We start from the raw sequence: 17,318 nt of genomic DNA on the forward strand, positions 1-17,318 counted from the left end.
TCAAAGACTGCAACTCACAAAGCAAGGTCCTTGAAAGAAAACAGAATTGCAGAACAAGCCAGAGCAGAGAGTACACACTCAGCCTGAGACTGTCACAGAAAGTTTGGCCCTGAAATACTCACATTGCTGTCTGAGTTAGATGGTTACAGGGGGGTAACCACAAGAAATTCGATATTTATATAAGTGGTGTTGTGCATATTTATGAGGTGGGTAGAATAATTATGGGGATAAAGTGGTCCTGACCCATCACAAATCATAGCAGATTGGATCTCCATTTTAGGGCTTTTCCTCCCACGAGCCTCTTCAAAGGCCCTAAAGAGAGGGTCTAAACCACAAAACAGAAGATGTTACAATTAAGCCAGACTCCTTTGAGGATGCAGAGCCTTCCTTCGGGTGCACGGGCAGCAGCTGAGGAAGGTCCCTGCCTCCTTAGCTCCAACGCAACAGAAAGACCTTAACTGTAGTTTCCCATACAGGACTCAAAGAGCATGGTAGCCTGTTGGGGGCAAAGCTACAAGATACTTCACATCTGTCTTTCCAGCTTCAGTTTCCCCAGTTGAATTGTGTGGGTATTAACATCATCGGTGGATTAATCCATCAGTGCACTTATAATTTTATGGAATTTTTGGTAGGTTGTAGAGAGTAAGAGGTAGGGCCTGATTGAAGAAAGTGGGGTATACCCCATGGTCAGTCTGTCTATCTATCGATCTATCTATCTATCCATCCATCCATTTATTGATCTATCAATCTATCATCTATCTGGTAGCTATCTATCATTTATCATCTATCCAGTAGCTATTTATCTACCTACCTAACTACCTACCTACCTACTCACCTACCTACCTACTTATCTACCTACCTGCCTACCTGCCTATCTATCTTTTCTGATACAATGTCCCATCGCCATGATGTTATTGACTTGCCACTGGATGAAAAGCATGGACCCAGGTGATCGTAGACTAAAATCACCACTACTGTGAGTGAAAATAAATCTTCACTTCACTTCTCCTCCTTAGGTTGTTTAATTCAGATACTTTGGCCACGGCAGTGAAAAGTTCCTTACACAGAGGTGTTTAAACACGTCAGCTGGGGAGTGCTTCAGCTTCATACTATAACCTTCCACCACTGGTCCCAATAGAGGCATGGACATCTGATAATGCAAAACGCCAAAAATACATAATCCAAGAGTCCCCAAAGGTTCAACGGTTGCAGTATTAGTCAAAAGTCCAACAATCTCCTCTGGAATTCAAGGCACTGCTAACTATGAACCCTTAAGTAACAAAATGTTACATTCTTCCATCCCCCAATGGTATCAAGTAAATATTCTCAACCTATGAAAAACGGTAATGAGGAAGGACTGGAGGGAAGACATACCCAAAACCGACAGGACAAATATTAAACACGGTAGCTACAGCCCAGGGTTTAGAGCACTGGCAGCACCCAGGTTCTTATGGGCTTGGTCATACTTACCCCGGTGGCCGTGCCATTTGCAGCACACATGACCTTGACTCCATCTGGCTCCAGTCAGTGCTGGAAGCGCTCCTTGACAAGTATGCAATGCTCCTAGCATCACCATCACCATCCTAAGGTGTCCATTGCAACTTGGGGTTCAATTTCACTGCCTCAGGCATCGACTTATGAGAACCACCCCACATGGACTCTGTCTCTGCTACACAGAGCCTGCTAGAACCTTTCTTCTGAGACCTTGGTGCAAGCCTCAGTGACCGCATCACTGGTGCAGTCTTCATGCATGCCCGCTGAGCCAGCACCATGTGCATGATGCCAAGGTCCCGCTGCCAACGCACGGTGCGCTAAAGTCATTTGGACCAGGGTTACTGTGGCCTATTAGTTCCTGTGCCTCTGCACAGAGAAACGCTTCCCTGTGGGGTCACTTTTCCAACAAGACACCCCTTCGGCTGCACATTTCTCTTTTTTTTTTTTTTTTTTTTTTTGGTTCTTTTTTTCGGAGCTGGGGACCGAACCCAGGGCCTTGCGCTTCCTAGGTAAGCGCTCTACCACTGAGCTAAATCCCTAGCCCCTCACATTTCTCTTTTTAAAGGAGATCCTTTCCACGCATGTCATACCCTGGAAACTTCGGTGGGAAGAGTATCTGTTTAAATAATTGTATCTGTTCTACTCCCCTTGTCTGCAGTTTTAAATGCTCTTGGGTTCCCAAACTACACATTATTCCCACTTCCCTGCCCCACTTTCTCTGTCTGCTCTCGCTCTATACCTGACTAGAAGCAGCTGGCGACGATTCCTTTACCAAACAAATCATTCCATTACTTTGAGATTCAGCCTCAACTCAATTTTTTCATGGGCAGCAATGTAGAAAGGGTCTTTGCCAGAATGTAGCATAAATCGTCTTCAGCCCAATTCCCAATAGCCTCATGAATACAGTCTCTGTTGTCCACATTTCTAAGGCATTTTGGCCTTCAAATGTCTCCATTACATTAGCCCTATAAGCTCAGATACCACACCCAAACCCTTCCACAAGCACAAGAACCACATGGGCAGGTTTAGTTGTACTAAAACGTCCTCTTCTCTGGACTGATTTTCTGTATCTATAACATCCATCATTGTGATACCTGACAGAAGTAATGAGAGAAGAAGAAATTCTTTTGGCTCACGGTTTGAGAGAGTACAGTCTACCATGGGTGTGCACAGGGCATCATGGCTGGAGCGACCCCATCCAAAGCAGGAGCATTGGTAAGGTCACCTCAAGCAAGCAAAGAATCAGAGCAGGACAGAAACAGAGGCTTGTGTAACCTTGGAGGCTTGGCCCTAGTAGCTTGCTTCTGTTTAGGAGGCCTCATGCCCCAAACCTCATATTCTACAACTTCACAGAACTGTGCTGCTCACTGCAGCCACGTGTTAAAATACAATAGCCTGGGGAGATGTTTCAGATTCAACCAACAATACCATGGTTTGTGCCGGCCCTTTTGGGAGACGCTGACTACATCCCAGAAAGCACAAACTCCCACTGCTACTTCGTCTGCACCCTGATATCCCATATCATATCTCAAGAAAATTCTCGGTTAGGTGAGCGGAAGGCATAGATTCACCCCAAAATTAGCCAGTCCCTTCTTCATGGAGAGAGACGGGTTAGGGGGCTATCTCAAATACCAAACCAAATAATCCTTTGAGATGGAAACATCACGCCCTACACAAGAACGCAGGCCAGGGCCTCAGACTACACATCCCTTAACAACTATACTCACTGGTATTTAGAAGCAAGACGTGCGTGGCTTCGGACCAGGGATCAGCCCAGGAGGACTCCGAGGAGCCAGAACCCGGATATGGACCTTTAAATATTGTTATAAGTAAGGACTAAAGATCGGAATGTGGCCAGGAAGCCAACAAACATAACCAATGAGACATCACCCTTCAATCCCCACTACCGGCCCAATGCCACACTGCTCCCCAGCTGTCCCTCTAAAGACCCCAGCCCTCTTTCAAGACCAAAGTTTTCTGTGGCTCCTGGGGTGCAGCCACCAGCTGATCTCACACCCATCTCAGAACACAGACTGTAGACTTATCCTCTACCCTTCTCAAGACTTTGGGACTCACCATTCCCTCTGGCCTGATCTCAGCAGCCTCCTCCAGGAAGCTGGCATCATCTGCCTGGCAGGTGGCCAACGACATGGCCTGAGGGAACAAGAAGCTGCACTATATAACGCAGTCCACAGTCTGAGCCTGTAGCTCCGGGACCTGCAGGTGAGAAGAGATGGGGTTCTCTACGGGAGTGGGATAGATAATCTCCTCTCTTACCTTTCTTTCTAGACCTCCTCTGTTTACCCTCAGGGCAGCTGAATATCCAGTCCTCCCACCCATGTCCCTGGATTCTGAACCTCCAACTCACTCCCCGATATACTAGGCAGACAGCTCCCCACGACCTGGTCCTATTGACCCAACCCCATCCCCGCCCTAGTCTTCCTTGAGTCCAAGTAGCCATTGTGCCCGAACTGTCCTCTTCTGTGATCTCCATGACAGTCTCCAGCAGGACAGTAGGACAGCCTTATATGAACCTCCATCTCTCCCTGCTGCAGATATGGGACCTCCATGGAGCTGGTGGGCACTATGGGCTGGAGCAAGTCTCCTGTGGGGTAAGTCAGATTCAACCTCATCCACGTGCTGGAACGTGGGACCAAGGAAACTGGCCTGCCTGGGTCAGCATCTTTCATTTGTAAACCTTCCATAAATCATGTCCCAGTACCTCTCAGGCTAGCTGCAATGGAAGCGAGAACTCACAGAACAATGAGGTGGGAGCCCCCCACTCCATGTTTGAGGTGTTGAAAGTCTACCTGCTTCGATTTTTAGGGGATTTTTGTCTATACTTCTATAATCCTCAACTTCCCTCCATCCTCTTGTAGAAACCGCCAAGATCTATTAAAACAGGAATCATCGTACTAGCAACTGAGTCCCGTCAGCGTGCATGCGTGCTCCCACGGGACTTTAAAAGGGGGGTTAGGGTCTGAGGTTTCATAAAAAACTTCATATAAGACCAACCAGTTTCATCAGAAAAGTAGATGTAACATCAAAAATAAATTACCACAGCCAGGCACGGTAGGGCACGCCTTTTTATCCCAGCACTCGGGAGGCAGAGGGAGGTGGATCTCCGTGAGTTCAAGGCCAGTCTGTTCTACAGAGTGAGTTCCAGGGCAACCAGAGCTACTGAGTTACTAAACCATAAGTGCAGACATCAAAAGCGAATGGTGGCCACTTACTCGAGGTGAGGACAGTGCTCCAAGCGCCCACAGTCACCTCCTGGACTATCTCGCAACATTCTATCCTTCATCGGGCCCGGCAGTATTTGAGTTCAAAAACCGTGTGCATGGTGCTCAGGCTTTGGGGCAGCCAAGACCAGAAGGGCTTGTAGGTGGGTGCTGCATACATTAGGAAGGGAATAGGAGCCTAGGGAGAATTATTCCAGAAGGTTCTCAGGAAGGCCAAGGGTTGGGTCTGTAATGGGGAGGACTAGATGAACAACTGCGTTTTCTTCAGGGTTGACCTGGGAGGCCACAGTGGACCCCAGGAACACTGATGGGGAAGAATTCCTCACGGCCTTCCTGCAGAATTCCCAGTCTGGGAACAGCAAGGCCTGTCTCTGCCCCTTCATCTCCAGTCTGTCAGACAGCACCGCCTCTGTCTCTCTCCTCAGCCAGGCAGACAATACCTTACAGAAGGTCCTGCTGAGGTGGGGATTCAGCCCCATCAGTGTCAAGGATAAGATGGCTGCTTTGGCATACAATGGTAGGCCATTCTGACCACACCATCTCAGAGTAGACATTAAGTGCTAAGCCCAGCTTGGAAGAACTGATACTGCTGTGCCCTGTTGAGGCCCTGGACACAGGGCTTTGTGCCCACCTCCCATACCTTCCTTGACTTCCTTCTCCCTGGCTTTCCTGTTCATTCTTCTCCAGCTCCCAGGATCAGCTGCCCTGTGCACTTCTCAATTCTAGCATCCCTGGCAGACTTCTTTAATTCTCTCCTGTTTCCAACCAGGAACAAGATTCAAAAACTTTCACCAACCACAGTGCCCCAGGGCTTACGGAGCAGAGCACAGTCCCAAGGATTGTCCACTGTTCAAGCATCAGCCATTGTGTGTTTGTTTGTGGTGAGGTTGTAGAAAGGGTCTTGGAGAGACCCAAGGAGCCGGGATGGAAGGGGCCAGTTGAGGTTTTGATGCTTAAAGAACTAATAGTTATACTCGCTGCTGACGGCTACTCTCCACTCCTCACGTAGGCCCGCTGATGCGCAAAGCCAGGAGATCCAGAGACAGAGACAGTAACAGTGAGGACCCGGGGATGGGGCGTCTCTGCAGTCCGGCCTCCCTGGGAGCTTCACCTGCTTTGACATAGTTAAGGAACAGAACCTGGGCTCTGTGTGCAACCTCAGGCTCAGCCCATTCAGAAGCTCCCCACATGTTGTGAGGATACAGAGCCAGAGCCACAGGGCCTGGGGTTAACTCCAGTTGTGCCTGGGTGGCCTTCAGCCTGTCACTCCACCTCTCTGGGCTTCAGTTTCAGAGACTCTCGTGTAGAGATAAGGCCTGGGGATTAGCTTGTGGCAAGAGATCAGGGCGGTGCAGGGTGAGCTGTGGTGGGAGAGGGGCCTGTCAGAGAGTTCTTGAGGACTGGAGGGCAACCAGGAAGGGCTGTCTCTTCCCAGATGGTCTTCTTCAAACTGGGACCCAAGACACAGGGGTTCCTTATCCTGGCAAAAAGGGGCAGCCCACTTCAAGGAATGCTTTAGAAATGACTAGGGGAATGGGAATGGGTGGACAATTAATTATATCAAGTAATACTGGACCCTGGGGTTCAGTTACAAACCTCCTTCCATTTTAGCTTATTGAAACCTGACAACACCCTTCTCCAATCTCTATGACGAAGCTTCCTCCCTGGTGAATTAGAACATTTAGGCAAGAGCATTTATAATTTACACAGTGTCCCATCTTGGTGTCTTGGCTAGAGGCTGAGGTGCTCTACACCATGATTTTTCCATTTTTCTGTGTCTCTGGGCCTTCCTTCAAAAAAAAAATTTGCGCATGTATATGTGTTCTGCATGTGTGTATCTGTATCTATGCAGGTATGCAGACCCAGGCAGGCGTGCGAAGGTATGAACACCCAAACACTCATGTGTGTACGCAAGTATGCACAGCCCAGCATGCATGTGTGGAGGCCAGAGGTCAACGTCAGGGATCCTCCTCTGACCCCTTTCTGCCTTGTCTGTCTTTGAGATCCTGATGTCTAGCTTTCAGTCAGCGAAACTTTGCTGAGCAGCCAAGCCCCTGGGATCTGCCTGCCATCGCTCAGTCCAGACACACTGAGCTAACAGAACACACTTGCGACCATGGCCAGCTCTTACAAGGCTGGAAGCTGGTCTTCCTGCTTACACAGCAAGGACTCTACCCCCACTGCCCCTGTCCTGTTCTTCCATTTCCTACCCTTGGGCTATTTCAGTCAGGTGGGACGAGGGATAGAGAAGGATGAGCAGCTGGTCCTCCTTCCTCTTCACTACCTGCCAATTCTCTGGGCCAAGCTTGTTAAACTGTTGAATCCAAGCCCCTGGGGATCAGCGAGCTCAGGGACACTCTCCCCATGAGAGCTCAAGCTATAGTTCCCATGCCTATGCTTTAAGTTGTTAAAACACCAATGTCGCCCTCGAATTCCTACAGAGAAACTGTTACTGTCAGACCCGTATCACAGGACACCGAAGCCAGAGCACTGAAAATAATCTGTCCAATGGCCCAGGGTTGGGCACTTGCGCTAGGACTTCTACTAAGGTTCCCTCTATGACAGTGGTCTCCATTTTACTAAAGACTCCATCTTCCTCTCCTATCCTCTGGCAACTTCTAGCCTGGTGGGAAGATAAGGAAGGGGGGACATCGAACTATAAATGGTTTAATGTTTCAGCAGTCGCTCCTGGTCCTTCTTCATGACTTGCCATTCCTCAGGGTCAAGCTGTGCTAAACTGTGGATCAGAAACCCTGGGAGAGGAGCTCTCTCCATGAGCCTGCAAACCTCAGTTTCCAAGCCTGTAGAAGGGGGCGTAGTCGTGAGCCAACCAAGCACAGTCCACATTGGAGGAGGCCCCAGGTGTCTGACCTCAGGAGCATTTCTAACTCCAACTCTCTTCCCTCCCCAGCTCGGCTCGCCCCAACAGAGGCTTCCTGCCAAGGCGTTCAGTGTCCACCTGGGCAGCGCTGCCAGATGGAGAGTGGGAAGGCCAGGTGTGTGCCAGAGCCCAGAGCTGTCTGCCGCGCCCAGGGTGATCCCCACTACACCACCTTCGATGGCCGTCGCTATGACATGATGGGCACCTGTACCTACGTCTTGACTGAGCTTCGCAGCACCAAGGACTCCTTGCTGGCCTTTAAAGTAGAAGCCAAGAACAAGCACCGGAGCTCCAACAAAGTCTCCTACGTGCGCTTGGTCACCGTGCATGCCTACGACTACACCGTGTCCCTGATGTATGGAGAGATAGGCTTCGCCAAGGTGAGTCCCCCGAGGCTTCGAGTTGAAGGTTTTGAACTACCAATCCAAAAGGAGCTGAACCCTTGGTGTTAGGCCCTGAACCGTCCCTTTTTCAGTGTGGCGGACTGGGCTTCACCATCATCTAAATAAGCCAACCAAAGGGATGGGGGGAGGGGGTTAAGCATCGGAAGATTGACTCAACGTAGCTGCCTTGGGTAGAAAAAGTAAACTTGAATCTCAGGTAATGACAAGACCTTTGTGAGCTTTTAGGAGCAGGAAACAAAGTAGCTGTGCACAGCCAGAGAGAGCTGTTACCCATGCTTAGGGTATGGTTTGAATAAACGCCATTTCAGCTCTGGTTCCAGAGGGGCTCTGGAGAAGATGGTATCACTGTCATTTCTTGAGAGGAACAATGTTTATCCCACAAAGGGATTACTTTGGCCCACATGCGTGACGTGACCACAGCAGTTCACACCTGGGGCTGATCTCAACGTGGTAACCTGTCCTGTGAGCCTTGCTGTTGCTTATGAGTAGTTCGGCCCCCTCTGCCCTCCTGTTATATAGATGTTTGTTGGTCTATAGAAGCAGAGAGAATGTCCCGAGGAACGAAAGGAAAATTAGAGGCTCAAAGGAGAGGGCTTAGAGAGATGGCTCAGCAGTTAACAGCACTTGCTGCCCTTGAAAATAACTGGGGTTCAATGCCCAGCACTCATTGTCAGGTGGGTCACAGATACCTGTAGGTCCAGTTCTGGGGGATCTGATGCCCTCTTCGGACCTCTGTGGGCACGGTATGTGTGCTCACATCCATCCATTAGCAGCTCCTGTCTTGAACTTGGGGACACTCTCCTGTCACCGTGGGAGAACTATAAAGTGACCAGTCAGGCGATCAAGCTTTTGAAACTGTGGTTTGGATTTCCTTGAGTGCCTCCTGCCACACAAAACACTGCTGTTTTAAGTGGGGGAGATGGTGCTCTTTCTTTCGAAGAACCCCCAGTAGGCTCCATCTGGAGTCCCATCATCCCTTTCTACAGTGTCAGCAATATGGTGGCTTTCAGGGGTTGGGGGGGGGGAGGATCCATCCTCTTCCTAGGTACACTCTATCTCCGTGTTACTTTTACTTGCATTTTCTGCCTCTCGGGGCAAACTCACTTGAGCATTGAATTCACAAAGTAAGTCACTGTGAAGTCTGTGGAACTGGTCGTGCTGGGACATATAGGAAACCGAGTTAGGTGGTCAGCCAGAGTGCACTGTAATGGCCATAGGAACACCTCGAGGACTTCCCGAGTACTCTCATAATGAGACACGGCAGGATTAGTTCTTTTCGTTAAAGAGTAGTTAGAACTCTGTGTCAGTCGCAAGGCTTCTGAGTGTGCACCTCACAACCGGGTGTCATCATCCTCTCCTCCCCCATCCTGTCTTGCTACGCACTGCTCCATCCTCATCCTGTCCCTCCATCCCCCACTGTTACAGGGAAGGGACGGTGAATAGTGGGTTGTGGGAATCCCCAAGCCTCCTCTGTCCTTAGCTAAGTCACCACAGACTCCTGTTCTCCGAAGCTGTCTACTGTGCTAGTTCTAAGAGGGTGCAGTGGCCTCCTCACTAGTCATTATAGTCTTAGTCGTTATAGACTTTTGAGGCTGAGTCCACCAACTAAGAAAGGTCCAGGCCTCTGTCCCCTTAATCATCTATAATTTACTGACTCCCCATACACTTTTGGAGGCTTCTGGATGTAACTTCATTCAACTGTAATTTGGTACAGACTTTATGACAAGGCCAAAAGAGTCTTCAGTTATTCTGTTACTAATAGAAAGAACAAACAAGCCACCCCCTTCATCCAGAGCATCGAGAGCTGAAAATGGGGGTTGGGGATTTAGCTCAGTGGTAGAGCGCTTACCTAGCAACCTCAAGGCCCTGGGTTCGGTCCCCAGCTACGGAAAAGAAAAAAAAAGAAAGAAAGAAAGAAAGAGAGCTGAAAATGTGGGGCTAGATCTCTGTCCCCAAGGGGAAGAGGCCACAGCAACCTGATAGAACTAGCACAATAAACAGCTGGAGCGTCTACCAGACGCAACTTTGTATCTTATTCAAGCGTCTTTGCTTCCGTGCCTAACGGGATACTTTTGTGATAATATCCAGCCAGCACCTGCCATATTGGGATAGGAGCCCCTCCTGTTCTGTTGAATGTGTAGAGCTGGGAGGTGGCCTGACAGTTCTCTCTCTCTAGCTTTGTTTAAGACAGCAGCTTCCCATGGGTGGTGTGTAGCGAAAACGCTGGCAGAGAGCTTCACTAGCCTTTGACCAATTTAACGGGTTGCAAGTAGAAATAGTATCTTCTTCTGTCTCCACCCATCAGCTCCCAGTAATGGCACAGAGACCTTTTATTATTTATGAATGCTTAGGGCTTATAGCTTGTGTTTGTTTGATTCTAACTAGCTCATAGAACTTAATTAACCCCTTTTATACTGGCCCACATTTGTCATGTGGCTCTCTATGTCTGACTTTCTCCATGTCTGGTTTGGACCTGATTCTTTCCCAGAATTCCTACCTCTGCCCGCCTATCCTCTCCTGCCTAGCTATTACCCATCAGATCTTTATTAAACCAATCAGAGGATGCCTTAGACAGGCAAGGAAGGACAGGGATACACAGTGTACAAAAAGATTATCCCAACAAAATGGGACGTGAATCCAACAATGCCTGGGTCATCCTTGGGCGTTGGACTAACCTGCCAGGTGCGTCTCAGTGAGCTGCCCTCTGCCCCACTCAATTGAAAAGCCTAAGAAATCTGGGTGCCTTGAGGGACTCTGCACAGACCACTTCAGAGTGACCAATACATTAAATAAGTGTTCTCTCCTGATGTTCCAACAGCTTCGTGGAAGGGGAGAGGAGCCAGCTCAGATCCATCAAAAGGTGGAGGGATGCTCTTTGAGAACTGGGGAACTCCAGGGCTTAAAGTAACACTGGTCCTTTGCCTTCAAGGTCTTTGTTGTGAATTAGGAGACAGTTATCTTTTTTTAAAAAAGATTTATCCATTTATTATATATAAGTATATAATACTGTTGCTATCTTCCGACACACCAGAAGAGGGCATCGGATCTCTTTACAGATGGTTGTGAGCCACCATGTGGTTGCTGGGAATCGAACTCAGGACCTCTGGAAGAGTAGTCAGGTGCTCTTAACCGCTGAGCCATCTCTCCAACCTGAGACGGTTATCTTTAATGTATGGTCTTTATACCCTAGATTTATTCCCACCTTTAGAAAAAAATCTGAATTATATAAAAGTGGTTAAGAGCACATACTGCTTTTCCAGAGGATCCAGATTCAGCTCCCACATAAGGTGACTCACAACCGTCTGTAACGCCAGTTCCAGGGGATTCAATGTCTCTAAGCATTGTGGACACCTCCTCTGTGTCTCTTTCTGTCTCTCTGTCTCTGTCTCTCTCTAATACATAATTACTTATACATATGTAATATATACAATATATACACATACATACATACATATGTGTGTGTGTGTGTGTGTGTGTATACTTATGGAAGATATCTAATTCCACATTCCTGACTTTTGACAAAACAATTCCAACTGCAAGAAACTATAAAAGTTCAATGGCGGTGTTGGGGATTTAGCTCAGTGGTAGAGTGCAAGGCACTGGGTTCGGCCCCCAACTCTGAAAAAAAAGAAAAGAAAAAAAAAGTTCAATGGCCCATCCAAGAGTCAAGTGTCTTTTTTATATAATGTATACCTAAGCCATATTATATTGCAGTACTGTGCCCCTAATGGAAATTTGATGTTTTGAATTTTAATAGCATGGAATTTTAAATGTCTGTTGCAACTAGTTAAGAGACTGTAAGCCCATTCTATGCAGGTCCAGTCATGGACTTGATTCCTTCCCAACTGGGGCTCAGCAGTTCTGTACATTAAGACAGCCAACAGGGGGTTGGGGATTTAGCTCAGTGGTAGAGCGCTTGCCTAGGAAGCGCAAGGCCCTGGGTTCGATCCCCAGCTCCGAAAAAAAGAATCAAAAAAATAAATAAATAAATAAAAAATACTCCTAAAAAAAAAAAAAAGACAGCCAACAGAATATCAGTCAGGACTGCCCAATCACAATTGACACAGAGAGGGGAAAAGGCACCCAGAGTTGATATAGTTGTCCTCACCACCAGGAAGGAACAGAGTAGTGGAAAAACCAGATCCCTCGGTCCAAAGGAACTTCTGGGCCAATCAGAACTTTAGGTAAGAATCAGGGCTCCTTTAAGTATTAAATAAATTTAAAAAAAAAGAATCAGGGCTCCTCTACACATAAGCCAATCAGATCTCAAATGCAGATAAATCAAGACCTCAAAGCCACTGCAGGGCAAGACACCCCCACATGATGAGGGATTTTAAGGTTAGCAACAAGCATTTAGTTTTGTTCATCAGAGGCTAGAATCTTCAAAAGTTACTCCTGGTATACCAGGGGATCCACATGTAGGAGTTGGGATAGGGAGAATGAATTGAGGTTACTGGCAAGCTGGTGTTACCATTTGAGGACTAACCTGTTCATTGTGCCCAGTATTGCTCATGCTGATTGCCCTGGCTAGCCCTAATTGTTGACTTGACACAGCTTAAAGTCATCTGAGAACTGTCTAGGCCAGGTTGACCTGTGGCCCTGTCTGTGAAGGATTGTGCTGGCTGTTGAATGATGTATGAGGGGCCTGGTCCACTGTGGGTAGCACCATCCCTAGGCACAGGGACCTGGTCTGTATGAGAGCTTAAGACTGACCCAGTGAGCCAACTAGCAAGCAGTATTCCTCATGGTTTCTGCCTCAAGCCTGGCTTCCCTCATGGATGAATTGTGATTTCTTCCCCCAAAGTAGCTTCTGGCAAGTGCACTGTGTCACAGCAACAGAAAGGAAACTATCCCCACCGTTCCACAGTGATGGTGGTTTAAAGAGACTGGCAACCCTTTGCCAGATTTGTCCCCATTTCAGTGCTTACAGGTCTTGACTGGTTCTGCCCACAGCCTCCTGTCTCTCACTTGTTCACGTCATGAGCATGCATCCCGCCATTTCACTGACTCCCTGCAGCTGCCCCTTGCTGCCCCCAGACCTGCCAGGTTCCTTCCTCACAGTAGCTTCATGCTTGTAATGGGCCTGCCGTTCTGCCAGCCACTGTTGGAGGCACTGGAGATAAAACCACGAGGTGGCCTCCCAGTGATTCAGACAGGGAGACCATGTGGGAAACTCGCACATTGTGAGAGAAGGTTAGAAGCTGTGGGGACTGGGGATCAGAGGAAGAGAGGCAGCAGGAACGGCTACTGAAAGGGTGATCAGGGACAGCCTCACCGAGCCAGTGACACCTCAGCAGACACTGTTGGGGGGAGGTCTCCATGCACATCTTGGGGAAGAACATTTCAGGCTACTGGAGATGCAAGAGTAAGCATTCCTAGGCTCAGCTGGTGATGAAGGAAGGAAGGAAGGCATCTTGTGTGGCTAGAGCTGGGCACTTGAGTGGAGGAGATGTAGGGCTGAAGGAGAGCTCACACAGGAGTCTAACTATTGTCGCCTCTCTGCAGATCAACTACCAGTACTCAGTCTTGCCTGTCTCCCTGAGTAAGGGTCGCCTGCGTGTGTACCAGAGTGGAACACGGGGTATTATAGAGCTGGACTTTGGGCTGGTGGTCACCTATGACTGGGATTGCCTGCTAAGTCTGAGCCTGCCCAAGCGCTTCCAAGACCAGGTATCCGGGCTGTGCGGCAACTATAACGGAGACCCTGCTGATGACTTCCTCACTCCTGATGGGAAGCAAGCTTCTGATGTCCTAAACTTCACCAAGAGCTGGAAAGTGCAAGATAAAGACCTCTTATGTGATGACGGCTGCTATGGCAACTGTCCCTCCTGCATCCCAAGCCAGGCCGAGATCTTTAAGAAAGACCCTTTCTGTGGCATGCTAATTCTGCCCTCGGGCCCATTTGCTGACTGTCATAAATTTCTGGACCCCAAGCCTTTCCTGGAAGAATGTGTATACGACATGTGTGTGACAGGAGGGGAACGTCTCACCCTGTGCCATGGCCTCAATGCCTATGCTCTAGCCTGTGTGGACATGGGCATCTCTGTCCGGGAATGGAGATCACGAACCAACTGCCGTGAGTTCAAGCCAGGGGTAGGGAGTTCTGGTGAGGGTTGGGGAACCCACTGGTACCAGAGCACTGATCGTGCTTCAGCCCAGTGACAGGCAATGACAGGAACACTGTGATGGCCAAGACACTCTGGGCCACAGGGACACACAGAGTAGTGAACGCGATAGGCTGCAGTGATTGAGGTTGCCACGAGAGGGCGCTCAAGCACATCTGTAGATTAGTTGGAGAGGAATGCAGGATAAGATTTGGGGAATTCGAGAGGGATAAAGGATGCTAGAGGGGGACTAAGAGGATATTCTTAGAATAACAATTTCCAATCTAAAATCCATGGGAAGGACTGGAATAGCCAGAAAAGGGGGAATAGGTGTGGGCTCCTGACCCAGGGGACCACAGAGGTTTGTCACGAAAGGTAGTCTGCCAAGTTGCAAGATCAAATTCAGTGATTATTCTTTGGCTGTAACACTCCAATGACCCCCAGTGCCCTCTGCACGAAACCAAAGATGACTAGCCAGGCGCCCATCCACTAAGACAGTCCCTCATTCAGTCAATAAACCTGCTATGAGCCTATACCTGCTGGCCATGTGGAGGACAAAGCCAATGGCAACTTGTCTGCGCTGTAGACAGCTCAGAGAAACATAACACTATCCTGAAGAGGCATGCAGGACAGTGAGGGAAAAAACCAACCTGAGTTCCAGTGTTAAGACTAGGATTTCAGGGGTTGGGGATTTGGCTCAGTGGCAGAGCGCTTGCCTAGGAAGCACAAGGCCCTGGGTTCGATCCCCAGCTCCGAAAAAAAAGAACCAAAAAAAAAAAAAAAAAAGACTAGGATTTCAGAGGAACAATGAATCCAGAGGGAGACAAAGACACTGTTTGGACCTGCCTGTATCACCATTGTGCCCCATTGTCCTGTGACCCAAACTCCAAAGGAGAAGCCAGTGAGTTCATTGCCCTTCCTGTCCATTTTGTAGGCTCTGTGCTCCCTGCTGAAGATTCAGTGTGACAGACCCAGGCTGTGTCCTCACTCCAACAGAACCTATATCTTGGGTGGGGAGGGACAGCCAGGGAGTTAGCAGAGCAACTAGAAAATACCTTCAAAGAGCAGGATACTGTGATAGTATCTGGAAGCTCAGGGAAGACGTAGGAAACCAATGACAGTGGATCCTAGAGCCCATCCGGGCCATGGAGTCAGCTAAGTCGCCCCAGTGTTGACCATGGAGCGCCTGTGGTTCTATCATTCAATCCGTATATCCGGTGAAACCAGTATTGCCTCCTCCCGTTTACTCCGGGCAAGACTGAGATACAGAGCCATTGGCTCATAAAGCCTTGGCAAGGAAGGAGCTGGTGTTTCGAATCTAGGCCATCTGGGCAGCCTTCGTCTTTACCCACAAAGTCTGTTAGAGGAAATGGCTAGTGCAAGGGTCTGAGTGGGGAATCCTGGGACCAGGTACCTGTGGATCCACTGAGGCTGAGGCAGAGTGTGCCAGTAGGAGAGTGGGGGAGATGGGGACAGAGAGATGGTGGGGAGCATAGGGGAACCCTAGGACCTCAGGAGGACTCTGCATTCTCCTGAGTGAGATGGAGCCACAGGAGGTCGAGGTACCTGGTCTGTGCCTGCATTCACAGTCCCTCTCGCTCTGTGAGGAGCACATACGGTACCGGGGAGGAGGAACCAGTCAGAAGGCTGCTATGGTTCCTGGGCCGTGGAGACAGATTGTGCGTGGGTTTGGAAGGTGATTTGCCCACTGCCTGATTGGTTGCCCAAGGATGGGACGGAGGGGGCATTGGGGCCTGAGTATCAACGAAGTAGGAGTTCCATTAACTGAGGGCCGTGACCTCTAAGGAAGCAGCATTGTTTCAGGGAATCCCAAACCTGACGTGACCCACCCTTTCTCCCCAACCCTCCAGCCCTGACCTGTCCCGCCAACAGTCGCTATGAGCTCTGCAGCCCCGCCTGCCCGGCCTCCTGCAACTCAGAAGCTTTACCGACCAACTGTTCTTCGCGCCCGTGCGTGGAGGGCTGCGTGTGCTTTCCGGGCTTCGTGGCCAGTCGTGGCCTTTGCATGCCTGTCTCATCCTGTGGGTGCACCTTCCAGGACCGCCTGCTGGCCCCGGGTCAAGAAGTGTACGCTGATGAAAAATGCCACCTCCGCTGTACCTGCGATGCGGACTTTCAAGAGGTGATCTGCAGGAACACATCAGGATGTCTGCTCCATGAGCACTGTGGGGTACGGAATGGCTCCTTCGGTTGCTCCCCGGAGTACTTCCGCATCTGTCGGGCATCCGGAGACCCCCACTACATGAGTCTGGATGAGCGCATCTTCAACTTCATGGGCACCTGCACATATTTGTTCACTGCCTCCTGCGGCCAGCACCCGTCCCTTCCCGACTTCAAAGTGTTTATAGAAAATGAACGCCGAGGAAGTCAAAGCGTAAGCTTTGTGCGTTCTGTGAAGTTAGAGGCCTTTGGAATCAGTTTGGAGGTGCGCCGGGAATACCAAGGCAAAGTGCTGGTGAGTGGGTGCTGCAGGGCGTGAAGCCGGCAGGAGAAGGCACAAATCCACTGAAAGATTGATGGCTGTGGCGGGAGTGGAGGGGGATTCACTCAATGATCTTGTGGTGAAGGTCCAGGCCCTGTTACTTTTTCTTGGTTCTGTGACAGACTCCCAGACTGTCTTATCTAGGTCAGAGGTCATAATCGAATAGGTCTCCACTGGGAGCCACCAGTCTCTGGGTAGTTCTGCGGAGGTCACGAATCCCTATCTTCAGGATCTGAAAAAGAGGTCTTGGTGCTCAGTAGCGATTAGCGGTTCCTAGTTTTGTTCTTGGAAAAGCTTAGAATGATGGACTTGTGTCTAAAGACTGGTCCGGAGAGCAAGGTGACAGGTGATGTGAAATGTACGGTACAACGTGAGCATTTGTGTTATGGGTGGGGGGTGGGGGGAGTAGAGATGCTTATTCAGCCTCTCAGTCTGAGCAAATGTCTGTCCACCCAGATACAACATCAAGACTGCACACGGTGAGTTCTGGTCTCAAAAACTCCAAGAAAACAAAAGGAAAGCCAGGCTGCCAGGCTGCTGGTCTGCCTCTTCTCTGTGCCCTTTCTCCCCAGGGTGGGCCCCACGCCATTACTTCTTTTCAGACTTGCACACCAGGCTGTCTGCTGTGCTGTCCAGAACATGGCTCAGCTACCCTGAGGATCAAACTCTTCTTGCTCTCTAGTGCTGAAA

At 49.4% G+C, this 17,318-nt stretch overlaps 1 protein-coding gene across 1 annotated transcript in view; it reads left to right on the top strand.

The window, feature by feature from the left end:
- Window positions 1–4,044: 4,044 nt before the first annotated feature.
- Window positions 4,045–17,318, top strand: part of Fcgbpl1 (Fc fragment of IgG binding protein-like 1) — a 37,993-nt gene continuing 24,719 nt past the window's right edge. The window contains 4 exon segments of the mRNA NM_001164656.1: window positions 4,045–4,106; window positions 7,648–7,997; window positions 13,527–14,097; window positions 15,997–16,601. Of these exon segments, the coding sequence (NP_001158128.1) occupies window positions 4,052–4,106; window positions 7,648–7,997; window positions 13,527–14,097; window positions 15,997–16,601 (1,581 nt within the window). The 5' untranslated portion in view covers window positions 4,045–4,051.

The sequence above is a fragment of the Rattus norvegicus genome, chromosome 1 (assembly GCF_021556685.1).
Source record: "Rattus norvegicus strain SHRSP/BbbUtx chromosome 1, alternate assembly SHRSP_T2T, whole genome shotgun sequence".
NCBI lineage: Eukaryota > Metazoa > Chordata > Mammalia > Rodentia > Muridae > Rattus > Rattus norvegicus.